Source organism: Lepisma saccharinum, chromosome 1, assembly GCF_977018435.1.
Source record: "Lepisma saccharinum chromosome 1, izLepSacc3.1, whole genome shotgun sequence".
Classification (NCBI taxonomy): Eukaryota; Metazoa; Arthropoda; class Insecta; order Zygentoma; family Lepismatidae; genus Lepisma; species Lepisma saccharinum.
The window spans coordinates 26525460-26545877 of NC_139229.1; the positions used below are offsets into that span (position 1 = coordinate 26525460).

A 20418-nucleotide genomic window follows, 5' to 3' on the forward strand; every position below is an offset into this window, starting at 1 on the left:
TCTGCCTGTTTGGAGTAAACCATTCATTGTCGGTCAAGTTCACACACCATAATTTCATTACACTGACAATCATAATACAAAGAAAAACAAGAATTTGATAATAAATTAATCAGGGTGGGCTCATCATTTCATTGCTCCCCAAATTCTTTTTTAAAACACAATTTTCAAATGTAATTAATATAGTATTTGTCCCAAAATATAAACCGGAATAAACAGACTACACATAACAGTTCTACTCCCGCAGGCATTAATTAAACTACCCAACACCTTGTAATTCTGCAAAATTAGAAGTCGAGAGAAGTACAAAATGGAGGGAGCTTGTGACACGGGGGTTTCGCACCAAAGTGACATGTAACACAGGCCTCTTCAGTAAAGAAAAAAAAGTATTCACTGCTCATGTGTAACCTCCAAATCAAGGCAGCACTATGCAAGTGACGCATGCCACCTCAATCTGAAAGCTGCAATAACTAGGTAAACATAACAAGTAGCACTGTTTCCTGAAAAAAGCGCATTACTGGTGCACTGTGCATAATGTGACAAACAATGAGCTCTCAATAGCAAGAACGCATCATGATCATGCAGATAATATATGCTTTTGGGAGTGCATGCGTGCACGCGTGTATGTCTGACCATTACAGACATTATCTGTAGTGATTTCACATACTGGAAGGATGAAACCAGAGTTTGCTCCCCTCCCAAAAAATGTTGCACATGCGATTCCTCCAAGACAAACCTAGTCTTGCTTTTATACGTATTCTTACGAAACACAAGATTTCATTCCATAATGGTAGAGTAAATTCTGTGGACAGTCTTTTTCAATAAATTAAAACAATCTGATGGATACAACGAATAGACTATCTTGCCTATTGTGTACATGAACCCCCCCCCCCCCAAATTTGAGGCTGGTAAGAATATGCTATAAAAAAACTGATATTCTTATGCAACAGTAGGAAAATTACAGGAAAGAATATGTGGTGGATACCTTAGGGAGATTTCATACCAAAGTGACACATGCCACCTGGGAATGAGCCATTCAGCAGCAATGCTTCCGTGTGATTTCTCCCTTATTATTTTTTTCAGAAACTGGTGATTAATAAATATCAAAGCAGCAAAACATTAGGTTAATGTGATGCTGAAATTAGTATCTGAATACATATTGGGCTGTTATGCTTGCAAGTGCTGCAATGCTATTCAAATGACTAAAGGACGACAACTGAAATAAAATTACAGAAATAGTACATGGTCGTTACTAAAAAAACAAACTTGAAAACTGAAAACATGCACACAATGAACGATAGTGACAAAAATGATGTGCAAGGGATTCAATTCCTTGAAAATGAGTAACTGGCAATATATTCCCAAATGTCTTAAGATTCAACTGAGCAACTACGTATGTCACTGTATGGCACCATAATCTCAGAATTGCTTCTGGAATACAGATATTTGCAACTCATTTGTGTGAGTTAAGTAGTCACTAATTTACAGACACATTACAGTAAAATCCAACAAAAAAATATAATATAATAACCACACACTGCTTGAATATCACTAAAACCAAGATCCTGTAGTTATTTTTTCCTTTCCAATTTAACAAACATGAATAAAAATTTAGAAAAAAAATGTGATCAAAATCCACAGGTGACTCATTCATAGAAAGAAAATGTCTGAAATTATTGTGTACACATAACTGTACATATCCGCCGATGTGATTTCAATTCAGTCTTGTTTAAGAAAACATTTACTTTATAAAATGCCACTGCATTAACTGCATGGCCAATATCAAACACACTGTAATACAAAAACATTTTGTAAGGTTCTGTTATGAAATTGGACTAAAAAAAAATTTACAATTCATTATCAACAGAAGATGAAGAATTTTGAAGTCTTAAAAAATTATTACCATTACATGTAATGGTATAAATTACTTCAGTATACCATATTCCGTCAAGCTTAATCAAATTACATCAAAATCCATTGAAAATTATATACTATATTATATATTTTATATATAGATATCAAATACTTATTTCAAAAGGTGTTATATTAGTAAATTGTACAAATTTTCTTATCCATACTATTGACCAACTGTTACTACGTACAAACATGTTATTTAACATATATAATACTGATTATATAGTACATGGCCTGAAACTGGATATCTATCATACATTATACTCATGTAAGCTACCTGTCAATCATTACGTCAGCATGCTACACTGAGTACAATAAGTCATACAAATATTTTTGCAGTCCCTACTAATCATTTCGCACGTTCCCCTTTTACGTTATTAGTCATTGCCAATCTATACTGTTTCAGGTCCAGTAGTTAAAATACACAGGTTATTTTTTCTTCTCTTTTCCCTGTTACCCCTCTCTCTTTTGGTGTGAGCAGATAATGTGAAAAATAAAATAAATATCACCATGCACACGCATACACACAATACCAACTTAATTAGTTAAAGACGATCATTCACTTCATTCGCAGCGAGGGTGATTAAAAGCCGCCAGCAGCTTGGAGACTGGAGGTGAAAATTAACGAAGAAACGATCTTTTTACTGGCATATCCTGTTATCAGCACAAACATAATGTAAAGAGCAGTAGAACTGTTATTCGGCAACACTGTTATTTATAAACTTACAATAACCTTACGATCCACACACACATTTCACACTGACGACAGTAAGTTTCTCTGGAAAAAAAGAACCTTGTCATTTTGTTTAATGTTATGCAAAAAATGTTGAAGACGAAGATTTCGTTTCAGTACATGTCCACCCCAATTAGTTATAAAAAAAGCATTTGTGCTTCAATAAACACTACTCCTATTTACTTCTATAAAGAAGTATGTACTTCAACAAATGCTTATAAAACATCAATTAGAGTTCTGTCCTAGGGTTTGCAAAAACAACCCTTTTTTTTTAAATGTTTCTACAGCAGCTACCCTGTTGGTTATATTGGTCATGGTTGTTCAAACTGAGTGCTGCCTAGTTTTGACTAACAAAATTAAACATCCAGTCACATGACTTGAGTTGTAATCAGATTACAGTGAGTGCTGCCATATTGTTGTTTGTAAAGGATTCCTTACTGCGAGGCATCTCATGCTATTCCATTCCATTTCTAGAACAAGTGAAGTGAAAAAAATCATGACAAACTATATAATTATTACTGCATATGTGACCACAGCATGCAACACTGAGCTTAGATTTTTATGTACAAGGGTGAGTCAAATGAAACATGAACCAAGGTGAACTCTACGGAAATAAGTAAAATTTAACAGCAATTTTTCAATGGCAACACCATCACCGTAGTAAGGCAACATACACAAAGCCTTGTAGGGAAGCGAGTATTTCAGAATGACTGAACATGCTAGGGATGGACCAATGTGGAATTTTGGCAGATACCAATAAAATACTGATATAAAATTAAAAATTGTTCTTATCCATAAAATTGGTCTATTGATCTTAATAAATGTAAATTACAAGATGAAGTAATGCAAATGAAGCTGCACATTTAGTTTACTTTTTAAAAACAAGGGAATCGAGATAAAATGTTCATATATAAAAAAAATGGCATAATAATACATTAAATTATAAGTTATTTATAGATATATCAGATTTATAATTTTTAGTAACATGCCAATTATGCCTATATTGGCCGATACCAATGGAGAACCAATTAATCTGACTCATCCCTAGTACAGTGCACATTGATTGATTGAGTTTATTTTTAAGTCTATGCACAGAAGGGCTAATCTGGACTGGACCTACAGTTTTAAGTGGGATATGAACCACTATGTACTTCCCAATAGTACTGAACCCTGAACTTCTTGATTATAAGGTTACAATGTTACCGTACCACTGTGTCTTTGGGTAGGCCCAAAATACTGCACATATTTTAGTACAGATTTGATGGAAGGATTTGTAGAAAATACTTACAGTGAAATACAAACACGACAAATAAAAGAATATGTGGATAGCCCGTAAAACGACAAATGATGAAACTGTCTGGATAATGCACACATTTGGATATCTGGTCATTTAGGATAATCTGAAGATCTGGATAATTCCGATAATCCAGATGATTAGGATATCCAGATTGGACAATTTGGATAATCCGTATATCAGAATATCCAATATCTGGATACTTAAAATCCAGATAGACAGTTATCCAATTTCCAGATAAAATATTATCTGGATTTTGGCATCCCTAGTCGGTAGTGCACAGGTACGCTAGTTTGTGGGACGGCAGAGTTTTGCATAGAGACAAAAAAAACCATGACGACTCAGGGTGGTTTCCATTCTGTCGTACATGATGGGCCTTCTGCAAATACGTAGCCTAACATTGCTAGTGTTTGTACACCTGAAAATATGGTGTGCAAGTGGAGTAATTTAAATTGATGGTAAATCGGCATGAACATGTTAGCCATAAAACAAATTATGATGTTTTGTGTATCCAACTGTATTATTTTTATTAAAGTCAGCACCGGTATTGAGGCACATGTCACACTGACGAATGCCACCTTGGTGGCAGACTGAAATTTCTGTGACTACCTCCTGCATGTCAGCAGTGCAAATCTGAAGCCCTACAGCTGCTTCTTCAACTCACTAGATATGTGAAAAATTAAAAGGTGAAAGGTTTGGACTGTAGGGAGGATGTACAAGACTGTTCCACTTGAACTCGAATACAGAGTGAAACTACTTAAACCATGAATAATTTAACCATACCAATCTTCTACTGAAGCATCTCTTGCCATGCAGGTGCATCTTCAAACCACTTCATCTAAAATTCCACAGTAGCTTTCTTCTCAACAATAACAATGCATAGAATACAGACGTGTGTCCCTTGCATTGAGGGTTGGCTCACCTTCAACTGACACACCCTTATAACTAAAGCCTGCATTTTATTTAATATAAATATAATATGTAATAACTTTTTTTCTTGATACTTGCTTGTAGAGGTTTTATTAATTTCAGTGGCCTCTGTCACCATCCACTTGGGAACTCGTTGCTTTACTGCTTCATGCCAACAAGTTCCCAAGTGGATGGTAGCGGAGGCCACTGAAATTAATAAACCTCTATAAGTAAGTTTCACGGAAAAAGTTGCCTATGTCTAATTATACTTATTTTCATTTGGATTTTATATAAAATTACATGTATTTGGCAAACACTGAATGAAAATTGTTTAGTTTTCGAGCATGCGCAAGTTTTTAACAACAAAACAATATTTAATATCTTACTTTTATGCATACCAAAACAGAGGAATTTTACAGACTACCTCTATGCTGAAACGGTGACCCAACTGCTAGAGGTGTCCAGTTAAAATCATGGGCAAGGCATGAATGTTCCAGGGACTCCCCAATGGCATAGTACTAACATTGTTGCATTGCAATCAAAAGGGTCCTGGGTTCGGTACCCGATAGAGGCACATGCACAGTGGGTCATATTCCACTTCAAATTGTAGGTCCAGTCCTGATTAGCCTAGCTGTGCATAAAGTGGACTTAAATCAACAATTCAAACGAGCATGTTTGGAAAATGTAAAGAAAGGAGAATACAGCTATAGATGTATGCAGTACTTTAGGAAACAAATAATTTGTTTAACATTAACCTTGATGCTTGAACAGTATTAACTTGCTTCCCTGTATAAAAATTTTATTGTTCAAAATTTTAGTTTTACTCAGATCAGTAGAAATCTTATTTGTTGGTATGGCTCTACAATATTATGATTGTAACTTGTATTTATTTGAAAAATGTATGTATTTCTTTACGTAAATTCTCTTTCTGAATCAACTCTAATACTCTGTGCATTTATTTGGGCTGAGCAGATATCATTTCTTATGCTTGAAAATTGTAACAATTAAAAGTTGTTCACAATATATTGATTAATATTAGTGGATTGGCTTTATATGCATAAATTTGTCAAAGTGTGTTGTTTTAAAATATTACAATTCAGGTAATGTAATAACAAAATCCCATTTACCACAAAAAAACGGTGCAAAATAAAAGAAGCTTAGAATTTTGCACAATTTCGAGGATAATTAGACACTGCGGGAGAGTCGTGTGGCATTTTTTGCAGACTCCATGCCGGAAAAGTATCAGCCCGTATTGGTAAATATTCCAACCCATACATCACCATTGGTATCAGATCAGCCCTCATAAATATTCATAATTCAGGAAGAAGCAAAAAGTTGGGAACATAGACTGAAAGAAGACACCCAATTCAAACTGAGCCAAATATGAAACAGGATTCACCTACTTTGATCATGAACGTCGCTACTTCTTTTTGCTTGCCTTTTCCGCCAACTTCTCTGCCTTTCTCTGTAGACGTTCCTTCTCCTTCCTCTCCTTCTCCTGCTGCTTTTTCTCCTTCTCCACCTGCACCCGCAACTCCTTCAGCTTCCTCTTCAGCCTGTTCTTGTCCTCCCCGTTCACCCCCAGAACCTTTAGCTCCCGAGACTCCAGCTGCAGCAGTGCCATTCCTCCTATCTGCTGCTCGAGGAAACGTGGAATGTGTTGTTCGAGGCCGAGCGCTAGAAGCCACTGGCATACCTGAAACACGAGAATGTGTTATACACACAAAGTACACACGTGTGTGCAATATCACTACATTCTAGCTAAACATACACACTCAGAATTCCACTTTAGAATATTCACTCAATATGTTAAAAAGTGAAATTAAATAGAAATGGACCGTTGGGATAGGGGCAACTCTTTACATAACACTTGCTGCATTTTGACTAATGACAAAAAAGGAATTCCTATTTTATAAAATGTAATAACAATTATAGATTAAATACATGGTGCAGCAATGAATCTGGCAATTTTGCAACACTGGATACAGCTGGTTGTTGCATCAGAAATAACACATGACTATGGCCATCTTGCAGCCCCTGCTTTAATATTCATTTATGAGTTGCGTATTCACTGTAAAAGCGTATTGCAAAAAACACTCCGTGCAGAGTGCATTTCAGAAACATTTTAATATTCCACATAATGATCTGGAATATGATAATGACATGGATTAACAGGGTGTCTACCAAAATAACAAATTCAAAATTCTTGACTTCCTTTTGACCTTCCTTTCCATGTTTTACGCTTTTCTTAACATTAATTTAATCTAATTTTAAGAAAATAAATATTTTTATTCAATGAAAAACCCCCCACCACAAGGCCAGTTAAGATGAAAACTAAAGCTGAACTTTAACAAGAGATTTAAACTTGCTTTAATTATTAAGGCAAGTAAAAATGAATGCTTCAGACTTCATCCTGGATGGGGAATGGCCACATTTTTACTTTATTTAATATTTTTACAAAAATTCAGCCTGACAAGAATATAACTCTTAACAAAGTGAACAAATCTTAACGACAATTCAATATAATTTTAGATTTTCAAATATTCAATTTTATCAAATCCCAGTACAGGTATATAACAATATAAATTCACTATACTGTAAAAAACAAGCATAATTTCTTGACTTCTCTGATTTTCTTGACCTACCTGTTGATTTTTAGACTAACTTGATATTTTTGACTGGTAGATACCCTGATTAAGAACTTAAGAGAAATAGGGTTCCACACTGCAGAAAAGATGCCCTGTGCTATGACTCCACCATAACTAAATGGTAAAGCAGGGTTTGCAAGATAGCGGTAGTCATACGTTACTCCTGATACAACAACTAGCTATATCCAGTTTTGCAAAACAGCCCGATTCACTTCCGCACCCTGGCTGTAGTATACACCGATCAGGCATATATATACATTATGACCACCTACCTAATGAGCATTGGGGTACGACTGGGTCTTCGACTCCGCAGGCCCATGCGCAACATTGTTTGATGAGCCGTGTGCTGCGAAACATTGTCCTGGTCACCACTGTCGTACCTGTAGGCAATTTCTCGCACTGTGGCCCTGCGGTCGCTCCGAACAATGCACGACAGCCTCTGCTGGCTTCTGCATCAATGAGCCGATGTCGACACACACGGCTGGACGACGTGTCGTCGTTTGCCCATCGTTGCACCTCTTTTGATAAATGTTCACAACAGCGGCACGAGAGCAGCCAACAAGCCATGCCATTTCAGAGATGCCAGTACCAAGGCACCATGCCATCACAATTTGATCTATCAAACTGGAAAAGATCCGTGGGTTTTTCCCATTCTGACCCCGGAGACACTACCAAACTGCGAGCCTGTAGACCTGCCCAATATATACCATGCTGTCAGCATGCCACGTGTTACTCTGTTCCCGAGTTGGGGTGGTGATAATGTAATGGCTCATCGGTGTATAATTATAGTAAAATTTAGTAACATATGTATTAATCCTAATATCAACCAAAACATATGTATTAATCCTAATATCAACCAAACACAACGAAAAAATTGCAAGGAGAAAGTGATAATGTCAATAGCCATTTACTGTAGTACATTCCTACTTGAAAATATTTCAAAACATGACCACCTTTCCTGGAGTATTTAATATGCAATTACTACTGTTACTACCAGTATAGTTTGTTGACAACAAATTTAAGATTTCTTGCTTGTCCTTTTTTCTTTTGCTTCAAAAATCTACTACTAGTGCACTACTACAGAAGTGCCAATTTTTCCAGAAACATGATATTTACATGACTTTACCAGGTTATCCAGATTGGTAGACTCCCTGGATGATGTGTACTCCCCCCCCCCAACCCCCCCAATGTGACTACCTACAATAACCTCTTGATGTTCACTGTTTTTTGAGCATCGATATTTGGATTACAGCAAAGTAGTGATGTGGCAAAACAGGTAAAAAAAAAGGTAAATTTGCCTGCCACACATTCTCAATTTGGGTATTTTTGATGTGATGTAAGCAGCAACATTCTCAGCCACCTTTAGTTCCCCCATGTTTGCTCCCAAGTACCCACTTCCACTTTACATTGGAAATTTCCAAGCTTAGATCACCCATCCGGGGAATTTAACTCTGTCTCCCATGTCATGGTCAAATGCCCTACCAACTACACCAATATCGCTCCAGACAAAGTGGAAATTTATAGATTCCAATTGGCCAGCAGTAAGCAAGGATTTTAAAGTTATCTGGTCCCATATACTGTTCCAGATCACACTCTGCCATTTCCAAATGGTCATACCTCTAATATCCTTAAAATAATAATGGTTGCTTTGAAGTGGAAACCAACCTGTTCTTTGGACCAATCAGACACGGGAGCAGACTGCCAAAAATGTGAAGCTTTCTTTTCCGAGGATGAGGAAGATGAGCTTATGTCCTGAGGATGTGGTGGGGACCATACTTCATGGACATCTGTGGAAAGACAAAAGTACTGTAGTAAAAAAAAAAATATTTACACATACACATATATATATATATTCATATATTGAATTGTACCTAGTTTACAATGAGATTAACTTTAACTCCACTTAGAATTTAAATGACCATTTATATATTTGCATTTTTGTAATCATTATTTTATTTCAAGTGGCATCTAAACCACCATGTGTCTCCACCCGGTACCAAACTCAGAACTCCTTATCGCATGATGACTGTGTAAGCTACTAAGCTAGCAGGGAGGCTCCATTTCCAGAACGTCATTTGTTTACTTTGCATCACAATTCAACTGCCTTAATAAGCAAATCATGATGTTGAGAGCAAATTGTTAATTGATCAATGGACACAACACAATAAAAAATCCATGCCTTAAACTAAGACCTCTGGCTTCATAGTGTGGTATGCTATCTCACTACAGAGGTATGCATTAACAATTGAAACCAAGTGTAAGATAGTTAACAATAAGTAACTTGCTGGCAGCAGGAAGCTTCACCTCTTTTTCTGAAATTATTTTACACATATAGTAAATTGGTAAAGTTCTCTCCCCCACATTCCACAGTGCACCTAGGGGTGTTGAAGTAGACACTCCACATATACTCGATCTTGACCCTAGTAGTGGTGATAGTAGTGGTGATGTGATCAGCATCATGCTCCTGTGCAATGTAAAGTTAATAATGGGTGGATTGTCAATTACCATGTCCATCCACTCTGTTTTCCACAACATGAAGGACATGCATTACTTTGAGTTTTTGTTTTAAACCTGCTTTATGAACAGATAGGCTAATCGGGACTAGACTGTTGCATACTCAAATACACGCAGATAAAACCTGTGACATTTTTCTACGTGGATTAATAGTAAAAGTATTAAATTATATTACCGAGTGAAAAACCACACAGTTTTCCTCATTTGATTCGGTACGCATTGCGCCAGTCTCTTGTTTAAGATTCTAGTTGTCTGAATCGCCGCCAGAGGCTCTCAGAATCATTACTTGTTTCTGCGATTATGCATACTCAAGTTTTCGGAAGCAGACTCAGCTCGGAAGAACACAAGACGTGTTGGTCGCGAAAAACTTCCCCCTCCTCTTCGATTGACCTTGAAGAACAGTGCGTACGTTTAACTCACATTCTCAGATCACGTCGAAGAAGTTCCTTTGAAAAGTAACTATTTTCTATTTTTTTGAAAAGTAACTATTTTCTATCATGAACTTAGTGAATTGTTTGACAGCGTTAAGAAGGAATAACTTTGCATGTCAAGTTTTCACGAGACAGTATTGCGAGGAATACGTGTGTGTGTGTTGGTGCAGTGAGAAGGAATCTACATTACATTGGCACCATACGAAGTGTTTGACTGTGGCCCATTTTTGATTCCGCTTTCACGGAGTTGTAAAGGTACGAGACGAGTGTAATCGACATAGTTTGAGGGAAGGAAAGAAGCTATGCCTGGAAGTTACGTCGTATGAAATCCTGTTGAAATGTCGACGTTGGAGCGATCGCAAAGTTCGTTAAATGGAAGATGAAGATTGAAGTATCCCCCCATTCTTCGCTACGGCAACCTATGGACGTCGTTTTATGAAGGAATGAGTTTGACCGAGACAACACATTGAGGAGAAGGTTCAGTTTTGCAGTTACGATTGTACAATGAACTATAGTGGATCAAGGTGTCGCTGAGGTACGTACTTTTATGTTATTGCTTGTAGTGAATAACGGAGTGTTATTGTGGAACGTGCATAGCTATAACGAATATTTGCACGTATGAATTATCATTATTGGAAGTACTACGAACGAAAGTGTTGAATTTTACTCTACACAACTGTCAAGATGTACATCGTCGCGATTGAGCCAGAGTGACGAGATGCGACGTTTTGCTCCCCTTTGCCCACATTTTGCAAAATTTGGCGAACTGCACGCGTATGGTATTATTGTAGTGTTACGCATCATAATTATTGAAGAAACATGTTCGCTATGAGTCTGTAAAAGGAATTTAAATGCACATACGTACGTTCACATGGTTATGTTGGGAAGAAATAGATACACAATGTACCTTTGAAATACCTTGTAAATAGTAAGAGCAGCAAAGATTTAAGATTTGCATAATGTTGATTAAAGGCCAAAAAAATCATGATTAGATCTTCATAGTATAAAAGAAGTAAGATTTTTTTTATAAAAATCGTAACTAATCTAATTCATTGTCAAATTACAGAGAGGTTTAATATGGAATGCCTTGATGTTGTTATATTATTGTACTTGTTGTTGGGAAATAATAGTCATTCTCCATTGCAGGACTATTATAATAAAACTTGACCATGTGTCGCAAATCATAAATTGTTGTTATCTATTTGTCCTAGAAACTATTCTCTTGATTTAAACTTGGATAATTAGAATTGTCGAGTCATTAAGCACAATTATTAACCAACAATCTTTTTATTGTGGTTAGGCAGTTAAACATTTGACAATAAATGAACCAAGTTGGCTACTGATCATGTTAGTTGTAAGTCACGTAATTTGGAATGTACGCATTTGGACACGGAACGAACACTCAACTTCTCTTCCAGATTAAAGTGCCTTTTTGAGAAACTAGTATCTTCCTGCATACTGTGGGTATTTTCTTTAGTTAACCAATTGGGTTGTCCCGATTTGTGGTTCTCCTACGAAACTGAGGCGACTGTGTAAAAAACACATCATTAGCTTCAAACAAAACAACTTTTGTAACGATTGGGTTGGGGTATGTTTAATTTTGAACCCACGGCTTCAGTTCATGACTTCCCTTTTTAATATTATTTAAGTACCCACCTAATTAGATACAAACCTAAAGTTTTGAGTATTTAATCATAGATAAAACTCACATTTGTGGCCATTTAATATTTTTCTCATTGCCAATGAATATTGCTGTTGTGCATCAAAACACATGCAGACTAACTTAAGATGTCGAGTATATTTCAAAATATATGAACCGCATAATTTAACATTATTTATTCAACACCAAAATGCCACTAAACATTTTACAACTAAATCCACAATTAAAAGACAAAACACAATCTGTTAGTATAAACATATTTCAGTTTCCAAATGTCTTTATAAACTTTAAGGTTCATTTACTCTCTTTGAACGACTGCCGCACGCACACAAGATGGACCTACAGTTTAAAGTACGATTCCAACCACTGTACTATGTGGCTCCACCAGGTATCAAACCAAATGTTAAGCAGAGAACAATGCCTAATTCAGCAGGAGCTCAATTCTAACAAAAAGTTTCAGTAAGTCCATTTAATCCTCAGATCGGGTATTGGATGGGGAGTTCAGTTTAAAATGGGATTCGAACCACTGACATGCACAATTCCATTTCTCAAAACAACACAGGAAAAAGAAACATGAAAATGGACAACTTGCCTATGTTACATTTTTTGTTGGCTGTACCCATTGGCAGGGATAGAAAACCTTTAAAAAATTCAGGCAGCAGCCACTTTCTCTCAGGAGCTAGCCTTTTGGGCAGGAAATGGGGGGGATACAACCTAAGAAAGCCATGAATTCAACTAACATAAAGCTATACATTTTGAATACAGTGAGGACAAGCTAAGAACAGGTATGGGAACCACACCTTTATGGCAGTGACTCCCTGTTGCTGTATTTACCCACGAAGTTAATTGAGGTCAAGCAGCCAATTAGGCCTACCGCTACCCTCCTGTTTGGGCAACAACTGGCAAACTTAGAATCCCTTCTTCCCGAAGCAGCCATCAGGAAAGCAGAATTTTTGTCAAAATAACCGTTCTGCACTGTGAATGGAGGCCGGGAGATAGCATGGCAGAGGTATAATTTGTTAATTAATACAAGATTGGATTAAAAGTAAGTATATACTGTATCGGAGTGGGCTTCCTAAAGAAGGTTCCACTGCATGTATAACTATCGTAAACATTCTAATATATGGCCGACTCTGCCATATTGGCACTAAAATTCAGCTAAAATGCTTCCGCCCAAAGAATGGACTTGGAAATTCTATTTTTGTCTTTCCTCTCGAAAGTCAGGGAGGATCACGTGAACCGCTGAACCAATTGGCTTTGAACAGTTGCCTTGGTGAGGGGAAATTCTTGTGGTATTCTGCGTTGCCAAGTATATGCCTAATGGAAAAAGTTCGGGGTCAGTGTGCAGTTTCTTTGTGCTTTTTTTTTTGTACCTGTGATTTTTATACTGAATTACAATGGATAAGCCTATCGCAAATACACCGGTGAAATCGGAAGAAAAAGGAGTTCTTGGGCGTGGTATTCCTCTGCGTGGCCAGACCCGTGAATTAGTATCAGTGCAAGATTATTTTGAAAATGAAAGAGAAAATAATGGCCCTTTGCTTCCATTTAAAAAAGTGATTGGGAGAACAGCAGCGGCTCTGGGAATTAGCATAACGTCCGTGATGACCATTGGGAAGGAAAAGTCCCGCTGAAGGGAGACAGACGTGACGTGGCAGCCACAATGTCCACTCCAGGTAAGAAACGACCACGGGACAAACCTGTCACCAAACTGGACTGTTTCAGGAGGATGCAATCCGGCAGCATATTTACCAGTATTACGCCAGGAAAGACCCTTGGGAAAACTAGTGAAATTGCTAAGAGAGGAGGAGTTGTTCAGTGGCGGTAAAACTTCATTGGGGGTGCTGCTGGAGGAAGTAGGGTTTCGCTGGGGGAAGTACACCGGATGAACTACTTTAATGGAGAGCGAAGACAACGTTGCCTCGCGATGTCGTTTCTTGAGGGCAATGCGAAAGATAAATTTCGAAGACATTGTGTGGGTGGATGAAACCAGGGTTAATGCAGGCCATTCGGCCCAGCGAGGGTGGACGAAAGGCACGCTGCCAGCTCCTACAGGAAAAGGGGAAAGACTGATTTTGTGTCATGCTGACACTTGCGAGGGGTTCATTCCAAATTCTACATTATTGTTCAGATCTAAGAAATCGGGTGATTATCACGAAGACATGGACCATGCTCGGTTTTTCAAGTGGTTTGAGGAATCGCTCATCCCTAACTTAGTAAGGCCATGTGTTATCATGATGGATAATGCTACACACCATACGGTGCAAATAGATAAAACCCCCAACGATGGCCACAAAAGAAGATGAAATTATTCAGTGGCTTTTGCACCATGACATCCTGGCTTCCCACGAATTGAAGAAAGCGGAACTGATCAAGCTTAACATAAACAAGCCACGGTTCCCGCAACATTACGTGGATGAGCTTACGAAAAGAAGTAGTCACCAAGTGTTAAGACTGCCACCTTATCATTGCCACTTTAATGCCATCGAACTCATTTGGGTGCAAGTGAAGGGACATGTGGCCAGAAAAAACAAAACTTTTAAAATCAATGAGGTGACAATTCTCCCACAGGAAGCTCTTGTCAATGTGTTCGCAGATGACTGGAAGAAAGCCATCCAACATACGAGAAAAGTAATTAATGACATGCAGTTAAGGGAATGGCTTCTTGTGGAAAATGTGGACAAACTTATAATAAGTCTTGGAGCAGACGAAGATGAGGAAACTGATCAATACAATTTCGTCGAAATGATGGAAGACTGTGGAGTATATCCCCTTGAGAACAAATAAGGTACGTTTCATTATTTCCATAGCGATTGATATTTGTATGTGTGTGTTTTTGTTCGATTTATAAGAAATGTGAAGCTATTAGAGCTTTCTCCTTTGGAAAAGGATTTTGAGCAAAATTTACATTCTTTACTACTTTTGTTAAATAATACTACATAAATGGAATATTCGATTATGAAGAACGTGTAACGTCTCGAGTGTTATAACATCATTTTTATGCTTTTAGTTGAAACTTTTGAATTTCTCAAAATTTTGGGAGGGAACTGCAGCCCTATGAGAACCCCCTCCCAACCCGACCACCCATTCTATATTGCGTAAATTCTGAATTCAACCTAAATTTCAGGATCTTACTAAACATGCTGTAGTTACTCTTGTGAGGATATCAGTAAAACACATAATGTTCGTTCACGTCCAATCAATTTACAATTCCCTATTTGATATCACTGTGTAGACAACAATGAAATTAATATAAACTATAAAGGATGGATAATATTAAGTAATCGGAACTCAATGTGCAATTTTAACTGGGGAGCAAAACATAATATGCCACCACAAGTAACTGGACCCTAAACCTTGATTGCAGTGAGATTAATTCATACGAACAGTCTCCACAATACCCTAGAAAGAATTCTGACCTTCCGCAATAATTTCGAGTTTTCAGCTCATCGGCCCCCCCCCCCCACGAGAGGGTCCACCCCCAAAAAGGCCAAGCACGGCGAAGCCGGTTGCCGCCATGTAGCAAGCGAATGCATGGGTTTCTGCCTCCCTGCCTCTGCCTAAAATGAGAGCGAACAAAGGGTGCATGTTGACAGGAAAAGATGTCCTGTAGGACTGGACAAAAAAAATCACTCTCAGACGTTTGGCAACACCGCTTTCCCCTCCTTCACACTAGCACAACTGGAGACGAAAAGTCTGGGTTTCCTCAAGTCCAAACTCTATAGCGACTTTAGCGACACTGCAAAAATTTATAATGGCATGTTTATTATTCTGATTTAATGATACATGTGATACAGAAAACACACAAATATTAAAAACACAAAACTGTATTCATTATTTTTTTCTTAAGGTAAAGAGGGACAATTATGCAGCAGTTGTGCATTTATTTCAATATCGTCAGATTGGGCACTGCTATTTAAAAAAGGGATTAGTATGCAAGATAGTATTAATTTGTCTCCATGTTGCAAGTGGAAATGTTTTTCAAGTTGATTAGTAAGCTAGACATGATGTTTGAAAAATATAATTAATAAGTATTTACACAATCCTGTGAATTTCTTATGGGAAATCAACTTCATCTTCAAGTTACGGCTAATCAAATAGGAGTTTTGACTTTTCCTACTACTATGACATAGTTCAATGTGTCCCTTTTCCATCCATGTACTATTCTACCTCATTGAATGTTTGATATTCCCAAGAGAATGCATAAAATAATGGTCACATAAGCCTAATGCATTTCTCCTTGCCTCCTATGGCCATCCTGGCAGTGTTGCCAAACCTGATGTGCATAAAAGAGCTAAATACCACCATTAACAGAGCTAAGGATGACTTTCAAGGATCTAGATTAACGAAGGCTGCATAAAGTGCCTCCTAGGGTAATTTTAGGTGTCAGAGGGAGTGGGGGCGCTGCTATTACCGTTAGCTTTAAAGTGATAGCAATTTATTCTTAATTTCCACTGCCTACATTTGTCAGCATCACCCATATCAATAATCCACTGATGCTCATATGAAATCGAAAGTAAAGGATTCCTGGATAACAATATTGTCATATTTATCTTAGCCAAGGAGCTATATAAAAATAACTGGGTAGGTAAGTAGCGAGGGTGGGTGACTGTCTTCGTGATCGGCAGCTGCCGCAGCGAGAAAAACCTAGGGGAAATTGTCCCTCTCCCCCTTAAAAAAACGATGGAATTTTCAATAAGCACACTTGAAATATTAAAAAAAATATACTTTTTAGAACTGGATTTGAAAATTCAGGCACCACTTGCTATGGCGACTAGGCGACAAGCTGGGTGAACCCCAGAGCCACTTAAGCAGGGAAACTGAAAAATTCTCACCCACCACACGAGGTAGTCTACCCTTACAATTAGCTGGACTACCAACGCTCTTAATGCTAACTCTTAGTGTACCAAGAAGGTACAAGTACTTACCAGATTTCCCAAGGCCTGGTTCCACCCCTCTCGGACTCGAAGTGCCAAGCGAAACACTACTTGAAGAGGAAACTGACGAGGGAGAAGGAGGGGCAGCATCCGCAGGGGAAGACGGCTGCCACACTTGAGACGTTGGCAATGCCAGGTTCTGGGCTGCTGGATTTGGAACAATTTTTTTTACTGTAAGACACCGAGAAATATTCACTTGAACAACAACTCCGGATGCTAGCAAAGGAATACACACAGGAATATTCTATTAAATTGAAGTCAGAGATTAAGAAGTCACAGGAACACCAATCACGAACTACAGAAAAATGAAATACAATTACTAAGAAGGGATATGTCACACACAAGACACAGACAGATTTTGGTATTTGCTTGTTGGATTTTAATGTTTCAAAACTTGGAAAAAGCAATTGAAATTATTTAAAAAAATGTGTTTTGAACATGAATGATTGATTATTTATAATTTTTATGAAAATATTATTAAAAACATTTTTGTTTCTTTAGTCTTCAATCAGCTCAACATTTTAATGTATTACACACATCTTTTTCGAGAGCTAAGAACCCAATGAAATCTAATGTTAATTATAAGATATAAATAATAACCCGTGGTGCAACAGCCCACGAGGGCCAGGGTCTACCTACAGACTACCAGCCTCACTCCTCAGGAAAAAGGTTGTTACGTTTCCCTTGGGAGACTCGAACCTGCATGCATCCCATACCTGAAGGCCAAAGCCTGACGCCTTGGACCGCACGGCCACGGTGCGGGACAATTATAACATATAACTGGCAACAAATAACAAAAGTTCAAGACAACACAGAGAATGAAAAAATGGGTTAAAGTTTTGAGTGTGTCGGCACATATGGTTATTTTCCATCATTCAATGTATACGGGGAAATATCCACTTATCTAAAATCCTTACCCAAGTGTTAAAAAGGGGTAAAAAAACCTGAGAAAGGCTAGAAGTGCAAGATTGTACAGGGATCTACACAGAACAAGCACAATACATTAACCACTCAAACAGGAATTTAAAAGTCCTGCCCAATTAACCTGAAGTGATATTTAAATTGCTTAGCTTTAGGATTTTCTGGCTATAACAAAGTTGGCCGCGGTGGCTCAGTCGGTAACGCGTCTGACTACCATGCTCAAGGTCCCGGGTTCGATCCCCGGCCGGTTCAAATCCGGGAACTTTTCTAACGGTGAAAGCGGCCCCGGCGCCCACCCAGCGTCGAATAACATGGGTACCTGGGGGAAACCCTGGGGGGTAAAGGCAGTCAGGGGCGTGATGCTGATCACATCACCCCCACTCACGACCGGATCAAGAAAGTGTGGGGCGTTACCCCCACACCCCCTATACGCCTTCATGGCGTTGTGCTATGCACAGGGGAACACTTTACCTTTACCTTTAACAAATTACTATATTTTTAAAACTAGCAAATATATTTAAATCAAATTTCCAGAGTTACTTGTCCACAATGTGTTCTGCCTTGATTGGTGTCAACTTTCGTGATTTATGTACTTTCCATGTATTCTACATTTTGTTCATCACTATGATGTTTGAAATTAACCAACCTCCCACCACTGGCATCACTATGACTCGCTGTCGCAGATTTTTTTTCTTCATATTTTTCATCTTCAGTTTCATTATTTGTAAAGCAACTAAATCCAACTTGTGCACTTTTGGCACTACTGGAAGCTAAATCAAAATTACGAACACGACTGAATTCCAACAAGATTTGTTCCAGTTCCACATCACTTACCGGTTGCACCAAAGCAATCCATGTAATGTTTGACGTATGAAAACAACATTGTGCATGTAGTTTCCTTACTTCCCTATAGATGGCAGTAAAGACTAAACACACTTCTGGTTAAAAAAGTTTTTTCTATCACCAATAGATGGAATCAGACAGCAGTTTGAAGTCAACCATGCCTAGAACACATACGTGTACATCATCCTGCCTTGTGAGGTTAAAAAGCTAAGGATACACTAAAAACATCCCCAGATGCTGTGGAAGATACATTGTGAAAGATGTGTAATACATCAACATGCATTGCTGATTAAAGAAGTTCATAAACTAAAGAAACAAAAAGTTATTATTAATACTACTATATACACACACCTCAATTTTAATGTTTCTCAAGGGAACAAGATGAAAAACTTAAAATGAGGGAAAATGTAAAATTGGGGACAATTTTATTAATTTATTTTATTAATGTGGGAGAATGTAAAATCTGAAAACTTAAAATCTGGGTTCCATTGTAATATTATTATTATATGATGGGTGTCGGTAAATGTACAATTTGCAAAGATTTAAGGTTAACATTATTTGAAGAAACTCAATATACAAGTAAACATCCCATCTCTCATAAACTGTGCTTTGAAATACCAAAATCCAACATGAGAAAACCGCTTCAGGTAGAGATGTAGTATACATACTTATCACTATCAAAATACAAAAATATCGTACGTTTCCATAAACAGCGCACCAGCATATCTGCTCTGATCTATTTTTAATCTTGGTCGCCTCTAAAGGCTTTCAAATGTTGCCACTGGCTGATTACGTTAATCACACAACGGATACAATGTTTTTGAATTCTTATAATGACGGAAAGTGAGATAACATAGACAATTGGGAAGCAATTTCAGCGCACACTTATTTTCTGCTAGGGTACATAAAATGTCTTTATATTGGGGCTGAGCCGATACCGATGCCAACATATCGGTACCACTGTTGCCAACGTATCGGTACCAGTTGGATTTTATTTGCCAATTCTGGTTATGCTTTTCTAAAATATTGGTTTCTAACGGGATTTACAAAATAACTATGCAGCATTTTCAAAACGTCTAATTGTCCTGGAAATTCTGCAAAATTTGAGGCTTCCATTTATTTTGCATCAATATTGTGTGAAGAAAACTGCATCTTGTGATAACATAAGTTATTTTGATATTCTGATTGATTTCTTCAATATTTTGAAGCAAATATTCATCAATTTTTTGAACATCTTTTACAATTTTCAAGCATCCGTATTAGTTCTAAGTGGTATCACTTTGATTGATTTTTGTTATTTAGCACCGTTTTTCTGCCACTATTGACTAATAGCGATGATGAGGATGAGTGATGAAAATGATGAGATAATGAAGGGCCATTCACAAATAACATCTATGCTCAAGCTGGGATTTGAACCAGGGACCCCTTGTCTGCTCTGCTAACCACTCCCCGACGGAGGTCAGCCAAGTAGTATCGGCTCAGCCCTAATAAAAAGTATAACAAAATGGCTGAATTATGTAAATACAGGTTACTTATAACAATAATTCTCTGAATGTTAGTAACAATGGTTCTACACTAGCATGCAACGTTAATTGGAAATTATCCATTGTCTAGTGT

At 37.6% G+C, this 20418-nt stretch overlaps 1 protein-coding gene across 10 annotated transcripts in view; it reads right to left on the reverse strand.

Moving 5' to 3' along the window:
* Nucleotides 1-885: 885 nt before the first annotated feature.
* The window catches only part of Spn (protein phosphatase 1 regulatory subunit spinophilin), a 182201-nt gene continuing 162668 nt past the window's right edge, over nucleotides 886-20418 (reverse strand). For 7 of the 10 annotated variants that reach the window (XM_083129969.1, XM_083129904.1, XM_083129960.1 and 4 more), the window contains 4 exons: nucleotides 17029-17208; nucleotides 9161-9282; nucleotides 6286-6543; nucleotides 886-3114 (listed from right to left, as the gene is read on the reverse strand). In XM_083129969.1, the coding sequence (XP_082986095.1) occupies nucleotides 3094-3114; nucleotides 6286-6543; nucleotides 9161-9282; nucleotides 17029-17208 (581 nt within the window). In that variant the 3' untranslated portion in view covers nucleotides 886-3093. Of the gene's footprint in view, nucleotides 3115-6250; nucleotides 6544-9160; nucleotides 9283-17028; nucleotides 17209-20418 lie in introns of all 10 variants that reach the window. The other 3 variants (XM_083129941.1, XM_083129930.1, XM_083129913.1) reach the window with 3 other exon arrangements.